General features: G+C 30.2%; 3 protein-coding genes and 1 non-coding gene across 4 annotated transcripts in view; 1 reads left to right on the forward strand and 3 right to left on the reverse strand.

Moving 5' to 3' along the window:
• Positions 1 to 450: 450 nt before the first annotated feature.
• Positions 451 to 12481, reverse strand: LOC105430239 (uncharacterized). Its single transcript, XM_011643700.2, has 4 exons — positions 12011 to 12481; positions 5710 to 5852; positions 4892 to 5180; positions 451 to 4464 (listed from the first exon to the last, which is right to left on the reverse strand). Exons 1-4 carry the CDS (start codon positions 12078 to 12080, stop codon positions 4256 to 4258), a joined length of 711 nt encoding a protein of 236 aa, XP_011642002.2. The 5' UTR covers positions 12081 to 12481; the 3' UTR covers positions 451 to 4255.
• Positions 12482 to 13018: 537 nt separating this feature from the next.
• On the reverse strand, positions 13019 to 13091 carry TRNAF-GAA (transfer RNA phenylalanine (anticodon GAA)). Its single transcript has one exon. It is a non-coding gene; the product is annotated as a tRNA-Phe (tRNA).
• A 2219-nt stretch (positions 13092 to 15310) lies between these two features.
• wmd (serine-threonine kinase receptor-associated protein wmd) lies at positions 15311 to 18034 on the forward strand. The gene is made up of 5 exons (XM_011643698.3): positions 15311 to 15744; positions 16321 to 16619; positions 16707 to 16936; positions 17268 to 17404; positions 17485 to 18034. The coding sequence occupies exons 1-5, from the start codon at positions 15630 to 15632 to the stop codon at positions 17697 to 17699; spliced, it is 996 nt and encodes a 331-aa protein (XP_011642000.1). The 5' UTR covers positions 15311 to 15629; the 3' UTR covers positions 17700 to 18034.
• Positions 18006 to 19540, reverse strand: part of LOC105430236 (uncharacterized) — a 29013-nt gene continuing 27478 nt past the window's right edge. Inside the window, exon 8 of the mRNA XM_089076098.1 lies at positions 18006 to 19403. Within this exon, the coding sequence (XP_088932224.1) occupies positions 19134 to 19403 (270 nt within the window). The 3' untranslated portion in view covers positions 18006 to 19133. The remainder of the gene's footprint in view (positions 19404 to 19540) is intronic.

Raw genomic sequence — 19540 nt, forward strand, 5'->3', positions numbered from 1 at the left:
GCAATAAAATTAAAAAAAAATAATTTTCAATTTTTATACCAAAAAATTATTAAGCAAGGTGTTATATCATGTAAAAATTAAAAGTCTAACGTTAAATATACACACAGCGTTAAACGATAGATTTCCTTTTAAAATAAAGTTACAAGTGAAAATGAACAGATAATGAGAACAATAAATAATACCGACAATAATTAAGAGCAATTTCTTTGATGTATATAAACATTTTCATGCAATGTAATAAGCAGAGAATATTCAAAGAAGAGAATGTAATAGATGATATTACTCGACAAACAGGATCTCAAGCTCCATTCATTTCCTTTTTTGAATTTAAGTCAAATATGATATTATAAGTCAAAATGATATTATAAAGGAGCAATTAAAAATTATACAAGAAGAATATTTCTTACTATGAAAGATAGCAAAATACACAATAAACATATTTCAAACATATTTCACGAGATCTTTCTTTATTTGGAATACAGTTTTTCTATGAAGACATAAGCATGTAATCTCAGGAATACAATATAGATACAATTCCACGTAAGATGACTGGAAGACATACGAGATCGTTATTTAGGTATGAACAAAAACAGTAACGAATAATCTACTTATTCTCATTAAAATGGTCCCGTGATGATGTGCGACTTTCGTCTTACGAGAAATTTTCTAAAAAATTTATAAATGTTTACATATGCGAAGAATACCATACACAATTATAAATTCTGTCAATAAATTTTTAAATAACTTACAGTTGTTGAGATTTTAGAAATGCATTTTGTGTAATCTATTACGCAAAAAAAACTAAGACGAGAGGAATAAACATTTTAATCATTTCAAAATTGTATGTTTAATCATCAAGATTTATGAATAGAAAAGATGTATTTGTTCTTTATATTAATTAATAAATTAAAACAAAATTGAAAAGTATCAAAAATCCTCTGGAAATGTATATTGTATGTATACGAATAACATATTATTAAAGTTCTTCTTTCCTTTAAATTTAAATCCTACAAATTTAATTCTTACAAATTATAGCTTGAGAAACAAAAACGTATAAGAGAAAACATATAAATTCGGAGTTCTAAAAAATAGAAACTCAAAAAATTTAGGCAAAATTTAGAAATTATAATTAACATTTGCGAACATTATTGATGTAAGACATTTATACTTTTGTTTAAAAACAGAAACAGAAAGCATCCAAATAATTTATATATACTTTTAAAGTGTAATTTGTAAGCATACAAGTTCCACATTTAAAATAATATGTTTCTATTATGTTCATAAATACATGTTCAAAGTATTGACAGAATTTATGTCGAAATTTTATATTATGATCATTTTGATGAATGTGGATTGTCAGTAATTGGTGTTGGAAGATATTCTAATTATAACTAATAACTTTTGTAGAGGAATTTTTAAAAATATTTTTCGACTTTTTCTGCTATTTACGATGTCTTTCGTAACAATCCAATGTACGCTATTAATTACTCTGCTCATAAACACTATGATTAATAAACGAATCTTACTAAATATTAAACAAATATAATAATTGAAGAAGCGTGATAAAATTGATATGTATTATTTCCAAGAAAGATAAATAAATAAAAATCTAAATTTGGATTTTGTATCTCTCTATTAATTTTGGTTTAAAGAATAATAGAAAATTTATAAAAACATTTATTAAAGATAATATTCTTTGAAAATTAATATTCGCGAAAGCTAATATTCAGAAGCCTTTTAATCAATTTGTAAGTGCAAAAAATAATTATTTAATTCCAAAAAATTATTTTTTCATTTATTACAATTCTTTTCTACTTTCCGTTTAAATTATTGATATTTTTATTAAATTATTTTATTAAATAGAGACGAGAAGACACAAAATCTAATTTACTTTTTTATTTATTTGTTTCTCCAATTATTAGGAATAAACGTTGTGAAATAAATTTATCATTTAAATTATAGTTCTACTTTTAATTTTGTCAAAATAAATAGCAGTAATTAGATGTTTCATCAGGCCTTATTAAAGAACAAATTCTCTGTTCTAAACTTGTAAACTTTTAGACAAAGTTATTTTCGTGGTATATATATTATTTTGGAAACTACTCATCTACATAATTATTTATAAACAACTGATTTTTTTGTCGTCATCAAAAGTATATGTATAACAGTCCTATCGTGACTTTCGCATGATGTTTATAAAAGTAAACATCGCGGTTTATCTATATAAAATTGTGGTTTCATTACAATCGAATCTTCATATTTTTAATATCTGTAATCTAATTATCTTTTAATCTGTAATACCTGTATTCTTAATATTTCTTCTAGCCTTTTTAATTTTCATATTTTTAACATTTCCTTTAACATTTATACTGCTTTACATTATTTCACATGCTATTTATTTAATAACATTAGAATAAAAATATTATAATCACAATAATTAAAACGATATTTCTGTGCGTATTTCATTAGAATATGAGTGGAAATTAAAGGCAAAGATTGTTTGGTCTTAATATATCTTAGAAATATGAAGATTTGACTGTAATTACGATCGCACGTTATTATAATGCACAAGTGTATGTTATTTTTTTTCTTAGTTGGTTTTCTTACTTGGTTTTTCTCGTGTGATATATTATATTAAATATAAGTAAAATATTATATATATTATATATTATACTGTTTTTATATACGCGTACAAAGTTATATCTTTAATGTATATCATGCATATATATGTTAGGGATTTTAGATATCTTCTTTCATTAATGCAATTCTTGCATTTATGTAGTTGGGCTCTTATATAGCTATACGAATTTATCGGCATTAAACATTAAATAAATATTTAACTTAATAAAATGTTGTAAATGATGTAAACTTTACGTAAAATAAAGTTCAGATCGAATACTGTATTTGATACTAACAATAAGTATAGGTACATGATATTCTCGTTTGAATAATTCATATGTAAGAAAAAAAAGAAATTATAATTATGAAAACTTGTAAAAACTTCTATTATTGTTCAATTTGTTGTATATGTTATATAAACTAATATGTTATATAAACTTGCAACAAGGGATTTTTGTTATTCGTTGATATTCTATAATATTATTCTATGTATATAAGACTATATATGGCGCTATATATTATGTTATATATGGGGATTGTGTAATTTATATCATTATAAATTACACGATTTCCATTAAAATATTCGATTATGTATCAATATTGGAATATGACGGAGGTATGGCAAAGAGTATTTTTTTATTAATTATTGTGGTTGCCTATTAATGCCTAAGCTCATTGTCAGTAATATTGTTTTCCACACGTCCATGTACATAAGGCTCATGTACATATTACGATTAATTTATAGATTATAGGCCGTCGTCTACAAAAACATTTTTCGGATCTATATAAATATAAAATTTCTATTTGTTAAATAAACTAAATACATCAAATGACTAATTACGATATGTATCTAGGAATCGAATTCCAATCATACAAATTAAAATAAGATCGATTTCACGCAGTATTTACATGAAAGATAATAAATCCTACTTTCTACAATTGGTAAAATAGATGAATAAATTATCAAGGAATTTCTACATGGAGAATATTCAATCTATTAGTATCTGAAAAGAATTCTTGATAAGGCCGTCTATGTAAAAAACGAATAGACACTTTTCTCTCACTCGTTCATCGAAGATTTTATAAAAAGAATCTAGACACTCTAGACATTTTAGGACTATGCCTTCCACGTCGTTTTGATTACATCCATGGCATAAGACAAATAATTGAAGGCACGTCCTTGATCGAAAGAAAATAACTTTGTTTTAATATCAAAATTCACCACCAAGTGCAAATTTGATAATTCAATCATTATCATTATTTCGAATTATTTAAAAAAAAAAACATGATATTATTACATCTGAAATAAATATTAATTAGAATTCGATATAAATGTATAATTCAATCACTCATTAGTTTAGTTGATTAATAAATTGTTATAAATTAGTTGATTAATAAATTATTAATTCAAGATCTGCTTCTTTTTATTTTTTATATTTCATTTTGTTAACCGGTAATCCAACTTTCGCCAAACTTTAGAATCAATCTATTCTCAAGATATCTATCTTCTTTTACAGAAATCTACCCTCTTACGGAACAGTCTTTTCAAGATCGCATTTAATTAAACGTTTAGTTGACTTTTTACAATGTCGTAATGATATCGCGGCAATCAGAACTGGGCGAGTTTGAGGATGCTTTAGAAATTCTCCTCGATGTCCCGATCTCGCGCTAAGTTGAAAACTTCGAAATCGAGTATCTCGGGTATATCTGGCGCGACTAATATCTCGGGTCGCAGTGCCACACAGTCTCTCGGCGAGCATTCGATGCGCCCTTCGGAGCCGCAGCTGCATTCGACGCAGTTCCCCGTTGAGTGTGGTAGTGTCTCACCCTGGCGATACTCTCTTCCTATAATTCAAATCCCATGATGCGTACGAATATCGGACGAATAAAAGAGCCGGAGCCACCGTATGTACGAAGAACGTACGAATGCGCGGCTTTTATAATATATATAAAAGAAAAATATAGGTTTTTAAAGTACACAAAAGGAAGCTTTTATCTTCGCGTCGAGACGAATACTGTGAATATGAAATTGCATTGTCTGTTAGGATAATAAAAATAAAAAAAATTTTTGGAAAGTGAATCTTTATGCTACAATTAAAATTTCTTAGAAAACATCTACTTAAATTAAATTGTACGAATATGTAACATGTCATGTCATGATATTTATCTTTCAAAATATGTTTTTAATGTGAGGAACATCGATTTGTATAAAAAAAAAAAAAATCTATTAAAATATTACGAGAATAATTAAAGAGGGAAAATTAATGAATACCCATCACGAGGCAAGTGGTCGGTATAGAAGGCGTTGTGTTCGACAAAGTGGTATTAATTTCTATGTGTCCTTGTTGGCTGCTGACCGAGGAGTCAAAATCCCCGGAAGCCTCGGAGTCATCCACGATATCCGTACTCGTTCCCAGGGATGAAGTGTAATTGCTTTCCATCGCGGTCGATCGCACAGAAGGGCTGAGCGACGAGGCGGTACTCGGATTATAATTTTGCCACCAACAGTAAACTTCACCGGCGACGCATAGGCAATGCGAATTTGAGTCATAAGATGGTATCTGAAAGAGAAAATGTCTGTGTCTAATAAATGAGTTGATGAAAAAAATACGAGAGGATAAAATAAAAAAAATTCAGTATATAAAATTTAGTATTCACATAGATAATTATTTTAGAATAATATTATATAAATACATGGCAATTCTACTTTTTACGTTCATACTTTTTTTTTAATGATAGTTTCTTATCAATTTTGAGAATAGAATTTTTCTCAATACAAACAAAGATCTTTCAATTATGAATAATTGTAGAAAAAAGTCTTTTTACGAACGAAATTTCAGAAAGCCAAATAAATTATATTCATTAGTTAATTTTAGATGGAATTTAGATGGAATTTAGATGGAGTTTATTGGAATAGAATTCTAATCTGAGAGATTTAATTGTGATGCTAAAAATTCTAAAATTGTAATAAATAGCAATCCTTCTTAATATTAAGAAAAGATTTTTCCATCTTTTGATTATTTTTGAAAGAAATATTATTGAAAGGAGAATTTCTCTATTGAAAATTGTCAGTATATTTTGTCCAGTTACCGTTTGACTGTGAGAATAAAAATTTCCGTCTACAATGCATTTTTTAAGAAGCGGCTCCTCTGTCGTGACATCCTTATCGTCATCGTTCCAAAGTGTATTATCAACTTTATTTAATAAAGTCTGACTTGTCGCTCTTGCAGGTGCTGTAATCAAAATGATAAGCAAAAGTTCATTAATAGTTGAAGAATTGCTTCCTTCAGTCACTGTATCAATAAATTTTCTTTCTTAGTTAGATCACTGCTTCTTCCAGAGAAATGAGAAATTGTTTCACCTCACTCAGTTGTTATTTTAACTCGCTTGATAATTGCTAAATCGTAAATCATAATTGCCATGCAATCTTTCAATTGTATAGCGCGCATTATCTTCTTTAACAATGAAATCGCATAAAACTGGAATATTTTAATTAAATCCGTTTGCAGAAATTTGTACGTGTAATATGAATGCGTACTCATACAGTCCCATAACCCAATTTCGTAATTAGAGCAAGCAATTAAGACTGCGCCTTAGGGTTACATCGGTTAGAAAATCCAACAATATAGTCGTCGCTAAAAAGCTTACTAAAAAAGCAAAAGGATTAATTACGACGACTTAAGTAGAAAGCAGTTTTTAAGATTGAAGTAATCGAATGAAATTACAACGTTCGGTTGGGAGGCGCATTCGGTTAAGGGATAATGCTACAAAGGGAAATTTATCATTCGGTAAACACTGTATCTATTTAGATTTTTAAGTTTGTCCGTTCTTAACATTAGTTCATTATTTACTTCCAACTTAATTAGTACATTTTATAAATTTGTTAAATTTTCTTTATTAAAATCTGTTTTCGAATTTATTTGATAAGTATCACTGCTTGTTTTATCTTAATTGTATTTCTCGCTTATATTTTTAAATATTCTTATAAAATATCCAAATATTTCATAGATTTTATTTTTCTTCCTCTTAAAAGACACGTATAATCGACATTCTCGATGCTTTTCCAATTCCGCAGATTCAACAGAGAAATTTAAAATAAATTTTCCGCAGATTCAACAGAGAAATTTAAAATAAATTTCTTAGATTAAATATTCTATCTGAGATTTTAAAAAAATTATGAAAACTGTGTTTCATTTATTTGAATGTTAAATAACTCTTCTTTCTTTTATTACGACAACAACGAAAGATTTGCTCGCAGAAATTTGTATGAGAAAAATGATTTATGAATTGTTTCAAGATACTTAAATAAAGAATGTCCGATGTCATGGAAGTTACATAAGATTGTGTCAGTGTATTAGTTACGCAACATATAAAAAAAGGGAAATGAAAGAATTTCCGAGTTATTTCCTTCGACAAATTGTTCTTTGCTTCAAAGTAATCCATCGCTAAGTAAAAAAGTCCTAATGAAGAGGAAACATTGTTTTACAACTGGATTTTAAGTAAATTAAAAACAGTTTCCTCACATTGTATTTGTCACGTAAATTGTTTAGAAAAATATGTACAAGATATGATGTACATTTTCGCCAAAAAAAGAAATATTATTTGTCCAAAATCACGGATGCAAAAGCGGTCTGCATCAAAGTGATTACGCATACCCCAAAAGAGAAAAAAACATAAACTTTTCCAAGTTAATTTCTCAGTCAAAATGCCTATTTTGCCTATCATCTTCTCAATCAATGAGTTAATCGTTATCGTCAATCGTTACCGCTAAAAATTCAATGTAAAAGCAGTATACAACAAAAAGAAAGAGGATTTTAAATGATGCAGAGAAAGAATCGTTATGACAAGAATTAAGGAAGTTTTCTCAACCTTGTACGTATTGTACTTATGCGTATTACTTAATAGATTTGCTAAAAAGGGCTTCAAACAACTTCAAACAGAAAGAGTCCAAAAAGTTTTTCAAAATCATGGAAAGAACATGAATGTTCGCCAATCGTATGGTTACGAAATTATCTAAAAAGAGGAACATCAACTATTCTTCGGATACTATTCTTCTGGGTTAGACTGTAAGTTGCTTGATAAAGATAAGGACAAATCACAGTCAACAGAAGAAAGGCATATTTTAGAACAAACAGACAAAGAGTAATATTGCTATTTCATTTGCACGCAGCGGTGCTCCGCGCGCGGCACGAGAAATCGTAACATCCGGGGCCTTTATTACTATTATAAAAGTAAAAATAATATTCGTTGTAAAGGACTGACCTTTCGAATTTGCATTAATATAATCACTTTTAATATGAAAAATAACTTAGTATTATTGTACTATGTACTTAATTTTCTATTGCAAATATAATTCTCTAATTCTAAAAATTCATATCTAGTATTAATATCACTAAATATAATTATTCTTTTCGAAGTGTCTAATAAATTACTATTCTAATTATTATAATAATTATATATAATTATATCATTATATAATGTATATTTATATTATATTATATTTTATATTTTTAAGAATTCTTTTCAAAAGAAAACTCTACAGATTTCACTTCCGGAATTAATTTTTCAATAACAAGAAAGTTCTTAATTATACTGATATATTAACAATAAAATAGATAATAGATTTATAAATATCTCTTTTAAACAGCAACATTAATAAATAATTACAGTCAATTCTTATTTATTAATGTATAACTATTTGTGTACTAATTTTTTACGAATAAAAGAAAAACAAAAATTTTTGATTATACTTAATTTATTACTAATGAAAAATTATATATTTTAATATTTATTATTTATCTCACTTGAGTATCATCAAACACATGCCTCATGCGTGCCACTTATTCTCTAACACTATATATTTTAAATAAATACATATATAACTGTAAAACTTACTAAAACATAACATAGATTACAATGCTTGCACTTGCTAGAATTTTTTTTTCATTTTACTTAAAGCTAAATAAATATTTATGCAAAAGATAGAGAAAGATCGTTATATTTCTTAATGATTTTATGTAAAATTGTGTTAAAATTGAAATATTTTATCTTGTTAAATGAGAGCTCTATTTGTATATTAGGTCATTATTTTAGATAATCGTGAAAGTTCATCGGTCGGTCGTTCGATCGAATAAGATGGAATAAAATTGGTGTAGTCTCGATCAATTTTATGCTTGTGAAGAGTCTAAATACAAATTTTATGAAAAAATAATATTTATTTTAAATAATATATTTTTTTAATTTAAAAATATGTTAAGTAATAGAAATAAACAGTTATCAAAAATAGATGGGAAGGCATTTTAATTAAGTCTCACAATTAATCTTCTTTTCAAAATGATTACAGTATTATCACTATTTTATGCGGATGTTAATTAAATGAATATTTAAATCTTTTTTTAAAATTGTTTTAACTTTTATTTGCATAACATTTTGTCAAAATTTCTTCTGCTTGCTATTCTATTTACTTTGAAAATTTTCGTATTTTTAATATTTCTTTGAAAATAAGTGAATTAAAAGTGAATTAAAAGATGTGATTCTACTATTATATACTTTTATGAGATCATTCCGTTGGAAATTTTTCTTTTGCAACTCATTCATTGTAAAACAACTAGTAATTATATAACATTTTTACTGAAAAATCGTTTTTTATATTAATCAAAGTATTCAAATATTTCAAAGTATTCAATATCCAAAAGGACCTCTATTGATTTTGAGGCATCCACAGATGGTGAGATATTGTATACCAAAGCGACGAATGTGAAGAGAGATATAAAGCGTGGTGTAGGTAACGAGCGAGACAAAAGATCGATACGTGAAGGAAATAGGATGGCACGTCAAGCAAACAGATAAACATTGTAGTACCATGTGATGAGTTACAAAGGCTTGGGACTAGGATATTAGAATATCACTCAAATTTTTAATTAACAAAAGAGAGCAAAGAAATAAAAAAGATAGTATTTTTTGTTTTGAATATATATATATTTGCGCATATTTGCGATCTTTAGTTATCTAGAATATCAAAATTATGGAATGATTCAGCGAATTTTTCAATAAATGTGTCTGAATAGAAAATATTTTATCAATCAACCGCTGTATTAAGCTATGCGTCAGTTCATTTTAATGGAAATATGTGATAGAGGAATACATATTCGAAAAAGCAAAAATACAAAAATTTCCGAGTTATTCCAACAATATGACTGAGAAATTTTATTAGACCCTAGTAATCACAGTATAGATATTTGTCCTATTGCTCCGAGCATGGCGATCTCTCACATATACATGTGATACGTATGGTGATTGTACACAGGTGTATGGGACCTTATGTTTAACGCCGATTCCGAATGGCAAATTTTTTTGGTAGAGAGACGCTCATGGCAAAGTCACTTTCGGTGATTTGCCATTGCCTTCCGAAAAGAATGTAAATATTACGTTCGTAATATACGAGCGTAAATATTTTTGGTTCTGCCAGAAATCGAACCCGGAACCTATAGCATAATAGATCTCATCTACTAATATATAACTATACTATTTGCACTAATTTGTTAAAAATAAAAGAAGAGTAAGAATTTCTGATAATATATAATTTATTAATATATATTAATATATAATATATTAATATATTAATTTATTTATAATAAAACATTGTAAAAAAAGTATTTAAAATTATCAAGAGTTTTTATAATTTATATAATTAAAGTACAAATAAATTTGTATTGTATTTATATACATATGAGTTATTTTCTTAATGATTATCATGTAATGAATATGTAATAAAAATTGTTTGGCTTTTGCACGCCGCACCACTTTTTATATTTGTTACATTGTGTTATCGTGTAATATCAGAGACGCGTTATTTAATTAACGACCATATTTCACTTAAATAATAATAATGCGTATATTCATGCATACATATTATTACGTGTAACTTGCACGCGTGCCAATTAATATAGTCATACAAGATTTTTAATGAATGAAAAAAGATAACAACCCGATTCTTTTTCACCTTTTTAACAAATCGGTTCTTTGATCAACGGGATGGTCATTCGAAGATTCTTTTGAAATCGTGAACAATGGCTCCTCGTTAGCGAGGTGTCCACTAAAGCGTCATTAATTCAGCGAATCAACTCCGTTGCTTTATCCCTTCACTTCTCCTCACCTCCTTCCTCGCGCTACCATATAAAATTAATTAATTCGATACAGTATGTCCTGCAATTAAAACGTAATGGTTTAACATAATATAATTGCTATTATAACTCGCGTTATTAATTCGGTATTGCCGGTCAAACTATCTTATTCGATATGTTTGTAAATTGCGGTGCGACAAAATAAATAAAATGTCTACTTTTTACAAGTAAAAATCTTCGAGTTGAGAATATCCCGGATATGCTACGATCATTGCGAATTTGCAAGCGGATTTACAAGTGTCGCGAATACTTAAAATGTACTTGTAAATGCAACAGCGGGCATTGTTAAGCACCTTATCTATGATATGCAGCGACCACCGATGTCCGTATAATCTGCGCTGCATTTTGCTATTATTTCGCGCGCACCAGATAATAATACAACGGAGAATCCACGAATCAATATTCTTGCCTCAAAATATTTAATATTTTAGGATTAAAAATATTAATAATTTAATATTAAAATTTATTTCATCATTCTCAATTATTCATCGCTAATTGTGCACAAGGAATATCATAATAATCTTAGATAATAAGTGATATAATAATATATGATGATATAATGAAAAAAGTTATAATAAAATATAGTACATATATTATCATAAATTAAATAAACATATTAATTTAATAATTTGATTTTATTAGAGACAAATGCGCGTGTGGGTTAAACAATTTATGATATATTTATTTCATAGTATCTAAAAAATATTATTTTTTATGTTAAGTTAAAAGAGTAAATAATATTAATACTAAAGTAATATATCATGTTACATTTTGCATTTTACATGCTACATTTTAAAAAACGCGCGTTATTTTTTCACGGTGTATGATGAAAAGTTTTAAATGTGAGAGTAAAAATGAAAAATCTCATCTATTACTTTCTACACTGCACATTTTATTTATGAAGTACTCTTATCAAGAGATTCTTTTAAATCTGCAAAATTGATATCCAATGTTCGCATTGCAAAAAGCTTATCTATTTGCAATTCACAAGGGAATTGCAATTCAATTCCCGATAGCATTAAATGTGATTCCTGCTCTCAAAATTCAAGCACATGCGTTTTTAAATTTGTACGTTTTCAAATATAAAAATGTATTAGGCAGTTGAGACAATTTTTTCATTCGACGATTAGAAAGCGAGAGGATTTAGGACCTTGAAGGCGTGCAGCTGCAAGGGAGAAACATATGTATACTTGCAATTACATACTCACCGGCTATCGAGCGGGCGACGTGATAGCGCAGCAGGTAACCAATGACGAGCAGCATCCGCGGGAGTCTCATCCTGACGAAGCGTGAAATTCGGGGAAGCCGATTAAATCCAGTCCCCGCGATCGGGAGAGATGAGGCACGTGAGCCTCGTGGCAGCTCGCGTCGCGGCTACCCCGACACGAAGGGCTTTCTCTCTCGAACGCGCGTTTTTTCCCCTCCGCGTCCACGCTTTCACGCTGGCTGCATCCGCGATCGAACGGACACGTGCGCGCGCGCGCGCGAGATCTTCGAGATGCGTGATGCGGGCACAGCGACCACCGCCGTCGCCGCGTGAAGGTAATTTCCCCGATAGAGCTTCTCACCCTACGTGTACGCGCGTCTACCACCGGTCGACATTCTCACCCCTCGCGCACTCAGGATCCAACTGAGAGCGGCCAATCGTCTCGCTACGAACCTCGCTTGCAGGTGCAGAGGGTCTAACGACGCCTCGGGAGTGTGCGCACGACGAGGCCGTCGCGCATCCCTTCGTCCTCGCGTCTTCTTCCTGTCGTTGCCGCCTGGCTACGTCCGATATATCTGAAACAACAGATTTTCACAAGCGCGTCCGGCATGCAGCTTTCAAAGTCCGAGGAAAATACATACTAAAAAGCTCGACTTACATTTTTAATATTTTTGAGAAACTAATCTTCAAAGTGTTTTCAAAGTGTTCAATGATTTTTCTGTTTTTTTTTTTTTTTAATATATCTTAAATTAAATTTATTAAAAAGTATATCTTATAATCTTTAATTAAAATTGACGTTTAAAATACACATTTTCGGTGTCTTAGTATTTTCGAGTAGTTAAACTTTGAAGATGTAGAATAACAAAAAATTAAAGAGAGAATTATAATTTGATTATATAAAATATTGATTATATAAAATATTTAATATTTTTTTATGAAGTATGTTATTTGTATTATTAAATTTTGTTAATGACTGTTATTAATTTAATAAATAAAAAAAAATTGCTACTGCCGAAACCCGGGATTGAACCGGGGACATTTAGATCTTCAGTCTAACGCTCTCCCAACTGAGCTATTTCGGCTCGTCTGTACTTTATTTAAAGACATTGATATATATACTATATTATACATACTATTTTATTACAAATTTATGTATAGCATATGCATAGTTATATAATTCTTATTCGATTCAATTTTTATTTTGCCTAAATTTTTGTAAAAAGCACGAATTAATTAACAAATAAATTTTATATTAAATCCCTATTATTATATTTATATGTTACGAAATTTTCTATCATTTACAAACAATATGTAAAAATAAAAAAATATTTTTCATCATATTAATAACAAATAATATTTAATTTATAATCTATATAATATCTATATTTTTTTGAAAACTCTACTTTTTTGTCTTTCTTTGCAAATACTGTGTAATTATTAAGATAATTATTGGTAATATTATATTATTAAGTGAAATTATATTATTAAGTGACACAATTATTACATTAATTATTATATTATGTATATCGATTATTCTAAAATGAATTAGAATAATCTAGAATTTATATATGTCATATGTCGCATTGAAATTTTTTTTTATATTTCTGCTATATCCTTCGGATATAGCATATCGAACGATTGATAATCAATACACGTTACAAAAACACATGTTCTATGAAATGCTAAGGTTACTGGTTAGAAAGGAGGGAGAGCTGTTTTAATTCATGGTCGTGATTCAAGAAGGATTTGAAAGAAACAATTTAGAAGGTCAAGGTGAGATAATCCAATATTACGATTAACGCAATCCATGTCGATAAAAGTGTAGTAATAAGAAAAAAAGAAATCAAAGAATTGCGAAAATATATAATTAAAGAATAAAGACTTGAAAAAAGTCTTAGGTCTGCTCAGATGTGCTCATTGATGTTTTTATTATTTTTTTTTTTTCTTAAACGAATGTATGTTTATTGTTTTATTTTCAATTCGGAGAAAATAGATAAGCAAAAAGGAAATATTTATTTAATTTTTATTTTGATTCCATCTATACTAAAAGCATTTCTCGATTGTATCTTGAATATTTGAAATATGTTTCAGCCTTGAATAACTGCGCAATTGTGGAATAATATATAACATGTTATTATTCGCAGCATACATATAACTTGCTTTATATATTTGCTCATTTGCTTCTTGTATGTGATAATTTAAACATTCTGTCAACGTTAGCTGTAACGTATAATGAACAATAATGCTTCACTTAAATTACTGAAAATAATCCGTTTGTTTAGAAAAATAAAATAAATGCTAATTGTAATTTCTCACAATTTTTTTTTATTATTATCAAATATACTTGTACAGAAAATTCCAATAATATTGCAGTAACATCTGGAATCTCAATGTTGCTACACTTACCTCTGAAATGTTCTGTCTGGAATATATTTACATTTGCATTTTAGATCTTTCTCTTGCCATTGCAAAAAGGCGAATATCATTGGTTCGTTTTTGTATAACTCAACTTCTTATACTTTTCATCCCGTTCTTCTCTTTCGAATGTCTAATGTTGTATATTTCATTTCATTTCAAATGCGGAAAGTATATTGTAATGCATAAAGAATTAGATCTAATATATCATTATTGTGCTAATTTTATCAACAAGATTGCGAATATTCTACACGCAGCAATGCTGCGCTGCAATCTCAAAACAAAATTACAGTGCAGCAATGTACAAATTGAAAAGATTCTACGCGTGGGAAGTTATTTCATTAAATTCAAAAAGAATCGACAGAGATTTCTTTCGTATTTGAAGTAAATCCCCTTAAATCATTTATTCGCTATATGAAAATATCTCGCATGATACAATATAAGCTTTTCTATTTTACAGGAATAAATTATATTCATCATTATATGTAGTAAATATAATGTAATAAATTATATATTTATAAATATATAATATTTTTATACGTAATTTATAACTATATATTCTATATATTCTATGTGTAGATTCTGAAAATGTTTGAGGTTAAATATACAATTTATTATTATATAATAAATACATATATTATTCTTGTCATATTACTTAAATTATTATTATGATTTCATATTGTGATTTCAAGTTTCACAATTTATATTGCCAAGGCGTCCCTTGGAAATTTCAATTGTAGGATCTGTCAACGCGGAATGCATAAATTTGCAAAGTTAGGGCGAGTTTATGCTACTCCCGTTCGTGTAAATAACGATCGCAGCGGTGCTCCGAAGGAGTGAGAAAAAGGGAGACGAGGACGCGGCGAGGTCACGCGCGCGCACGGCCGCTCTTCCTGTCTCGGAACTTAATTGCCGGTACTAATGGCGATTGGTAGGACAACACGACCAACCGGCTGTGACCGTCAGAATTAGTCAGTCGAGCGTCGAGCCTCGTACACTTCGTGACGGTGCGTTGTGGCGATACGAGAGCGCATGTGGAGCTATCGGAAGTCGCAAGTCGTTGCGGCGTGCGTGTTTTACCGATCTCATCGTTCGTCTATTCGTTCGTTCGTGAGATTCATCACAAAGCTACGTCGTGGACGGACGTGCCGACAGCAGGCGAGGACGGAAAGAAAACCTGGAGACGCGATACAAACGGCGATACAATGGCCAGCCTGAGGCAAACCCCGTTGACATGTAGCGGTCATACGAGACCCGTGGTCCACCTCGCCTTCTCCGACGTCACCGAATCCGGGTATTATCTCATCTCAGCGTGCAAAGGTAACCCAAAATTTCGTTCGCCAAGAATCGAACCGGTTGGATGTTCCAAAGCTGCTCCGCTCGCATCGTCGCGTCTTTCTTTTTCCTTCCTCCCGATCGTATGTACAACATGATCGGCACGTTCGATTCTCGATCGCCTTGGCCCGATTCTTTCCGGTTGCCCCAAGGCTCCGAACTTCGAGGTTAGACGTCGCGTGCTCTTGACGGTGCGCGAATCTCTTCCTGCCTGTTCATGGGAGGCAACGTCAAGGCAGCTTCTCCAAATATTTTATATTTGTTCTTATTTAATGTCTATGTGAAATATTTTGTTTTTTAAAGGTATATCTGTTCTATGAAATATATGGAGAAGGCTAAAATTTTGAAAAAAATTAAGATTTTGTTAAATTTGATATACTATTTCTGGAGTTAAATAGATCTTAGATATTTTTGTGCGTGTTTTGTTTTATGTATGTTTATATAACATTAAAGAGAGAGAGAGATACATTTAATTGTTATACATGAAATTATTATATGAAATTATTAACATAATAATTTACATAGACAAAATATTTTGAAATAATGTTTTTTTTTTTTCAGATGGCAAACCTATGTTGCGACAAGGTGACACTGGAGATTGGATCGGTACGTTTGAAGGACACAAAGGAGCTGTGTGGGGCGTAGCATTAAATCCAGAAGCTACACGAGCTGCGACTGGTGCAGCAGATTTTAATGCCAAAGTCTGGGACGCGATTAAAGGAGAAGAGGTTCATTCCTTTCAACACAATCACATAGTTAAATCTGTCAACTTTAGTACAGACTCTAATCATTTGTGTACTGGTTCTAATGAAAAGCTTGTACGTATTTATGATCTTAACAAACCAGATGCTGCTCCACAGGTAAGTGAAATTATATGAATTAGCAGTAAATATGATCGCAATAGAATATATAACAGGCTAATATATAAAACTATTTTTATTTCTCAGATCTTTTCAGGCCATACGAGTGGCATCAGACATGTTACCTTTTTTGATAATAACTCTGCCTTAATTACTTGTGCAGACGATAAGACATTGAGGGTATGGGACAGAAACAGTGGGCAAGAAGTTAAGAGATTAGACTTTCCTGCGATTCCAAGTTCTATGGAGGTGTCGAAAGATGGGAATGTCATTACTACTACTCATTCTAATATTGTTACTTTTTGGAATAGCAAGGAGTATGTGGCATTTTCTTTTCGTTATCGTTCTTTAATAAGAGAGACTATAACCTAAATAGAATCTTAGTCTTCTGAGGAAAAATCATCTTACATAGGCTTTTTTTCTGGTTTTATTACAGTTTCAATTTTTATGATATAAAAAATTGTGAACTTTGATTTAATCTCCACTTTGTAGAACCAACTGAAATATTTTACTAGTCAGAATTTCTAATATCATATACAGCAATTCTAAGAATTAAAATCGAATCTTTTACAAACGACTGAAATACTGAAAATTTTAACGTTATTTTTATATGGAAATGAAATTTTAATCTTTAAATTTTTTTGTCAGATTAACCAAGATAAAGGAATTTATGGTGCCAACTCAAGTAAATAGTGCTAGCTTGCATCCGGATTGTACTATTTTTGTTTGTGGTGGGGAAGATTTTAAAATGTACAAGTTTGACTACAATACAGGAGCGGAACTAGGTAAAAAATTTTTGAAAATTTAGCATTTTTAAATGAAAAAAAATTTTTTAATTAATTTTATATAAAATTTGCATTCTTAGAATCATTCAAGGGACACTTTGGGCCTGTACACTGCATACGATTTTCACCGGATGGTGAATTGTATGCTAGCGGATCTGAAGATGGTACTTTAAGATTATGGCAAACAGTAGTCGGAAAAACCTATGGACTGTGGCGCTGTATTGAACAAACACCTACAATACAGGAAAATACCACTGTGGTTAATAATAAACAAGAAGTTCCTGCTCCCAGTTAAACTTGAACTTTAAAGAGAGATAAGAAAAACTCTAGACGTTTTCCGAAAGCGTAAAAGCATCTCGGATCAAACTCGAGCGAGTGGATGAATATCCTGCAAATAAAACATGTCGAATATTTATTATTCGGGCTGCCAGAAATCCTTGTAAATAATTTTTTAGATCTTTTTAGAAAGAGATTGTTTGCCTCCACCGTGGCCTCGCGCTTTATTATAATTAAATTAAAAGTGAGGACCAATTTCCAGAGCCCGTGGAGGCGCGGGTGACATAATATTGCTGTTTATATTATGAGGAAAAACAACAATAAAAAAAGAAATATTAACATTTATTAACATTATACATGTCACGTTATTATAATACAAAATTAGGTAGAGGTGTAACGAGAGAAAGAAAGACAAGTTCGTAACAAACGTTGCGTTTGCATTTCTTCCGAGCCGATACCGTCCGTCATTTAAACATATAAAACGTATCGATACGTGACGCTGACACGTACCACACAGCACATATGATATCACGTATCTATTTGATATGCTTATAATCATTCTCGATCTTAATTTCCATGGTAACGTAATATCACCATAATGTACAATGTGACAATAACGAGTCTTGCTCGCGCATTCGTCTGTGTTATTCCTGGTAATGATGGATGTTTGAATCCTTTCGAAAGAAAAATTTATCAAATAATTCAATTATATGAAAATTCAAATTGCTCTTCGAACATTACTCGAAATTAAAGACTTTTCAAAGTCTTAAAAAATCTTGGAAGACTTGAATGTCTTATGAAACACTTTAACTCTTAAATGTTTAGAAAATTTTGAGATGTTTAGATATCTGAAAGATTAAGAATATATTTATTATTTGTGTATTTAAAATAAAGGAATAAAACAATGAAGTATTATGAAAGGAAAAATATATTTTTCAAAGCATTTAAGAAACATTTTTCAACGCATTCAAGACTTTCAATAATTTTTTTCTTTCGAATAATATTCAAAAGTTCGTTGAGAAGAAGCTTTCATCGTATTCGAAATTATATTTTAAAACCATCACTACTTCCTCTAATTCAAGAAGTTCGCGTATCCCGTTCGCATGTCTTTCCGCTCTCCTTTGTTTTTTCGACGATGCGATCTCGTTCTTTTTCAGTGAACTAAATACATGCGCCTTATCATCTATATTTACATGCCGACAGGTACTCTTTCTTTTATCTTTCTTTTATGTCATGCATATATTCAAAATATGCTTACTGTCTCCTTGTCTCTGTCCGCTGTATTTGTTTATTCTTTATAGTATTGAGCTTGAGCACGACCAACCGGTTATGAAATTTTGGGATCGCGTTTGTCGTACAGTCTCTTGAAGTAAAGGCAGTGTGTTTCCTGCATACAATACAATAATCAGTAAACAAAGAGTTATGAATTTTAAGTCTTCCTATCTCTTTTGATTCAACCAATAAATTGCGAGAGATCGGGCAACTTGAAGCCGTTGAATGAGACTGGCGTCGATGAACTTCTCAGATTATTCGTATGCGTTGGAAAACCAGAGAAACCTGAGCCGCTGGGTGTAGTGAACTGTTGTAGCCTCGCGTTGCTCTCCGAGGCTGCCAACACGAAACCACATTGAGCGGTGCAGACATCATCCCGTAAAATCGCTTCTCGGGAAGCTTCTCGTAGAAGTTGATTGCAATCCGTGACTCTCAACGAAGCGCATTGCGTCTGAAAGAAAAAAAAAGCTTGTTTTTAAATTCTATATTTTAGCAATTAGATGATTCTTTTCTTTAGGTTGTATAGAAGAAAAACGATGAATGTTTTTTTGGCAATAGCTTGTGAAGAAGATTGAAGAAGATCAAAAT

The sequence above is a fragment of the Pogonomyrmex barbatus genome, unplaced genomic scaffold, assembly GCF_055798465.1.
Source record: "Pogonomyrmex barbatus isolate J1 unplaced genomic scaffold, ASM5579846v1 scaffold2, whole genome shotgun sequence".
NCBI classification, from domain to species: Eukaryota; Metazoa; Arthropoda; class Insecta; order Hymenoptera; family Formicidae; genus Pogonomyrmex; species Pogonomyrmex barbatus.

Bases quoted from the DNA above. Each gene is read 5' to 3' on its own strand.
- LOC105430239 (XM_011643700.2), bottom strand. From the start codon at position 12,080: ATGAGACTCCCGCGGATGCTGCTCGTCATTGGTTACCTGCTGCGCTAT. The intron at 5,181-5,709 runs GTAACTGGACAA...TTTCTCTTTCAG, and splicing joins TTTATTCTCACAGTCAAACG to ATACCATCTTATGACTCAAA. The intron at 4,465-4,891 runs GTATTCATTAAT...TTTGAATTATAG, and splicing joins GACCACTTGCCTCGTGATGG to GAAGAGAGTATCGCCAGGGT.
- wmd (XM_011643698.3), top strand. From the start codon at position 15,630: ATGGCCAGCCTGAGGCAAACCCCGTTGACATGTAGCGGTCATACGAGA. The intron at 15,745-16,320 runs GTAACCCAAAAT...TTTTTTTTTCAG, and splicing joins TCTCATCTCAGCGTGCAAAG to ATGGCAAACCTATGTTGCGA. The intron at 16,620-16,706 runs GTAAGTGAAATT...TTTATTTCTCAG, and splicing joins AACCAGATGCTGCTCCACAG to ATCTTTTCAGGCCATACGAG.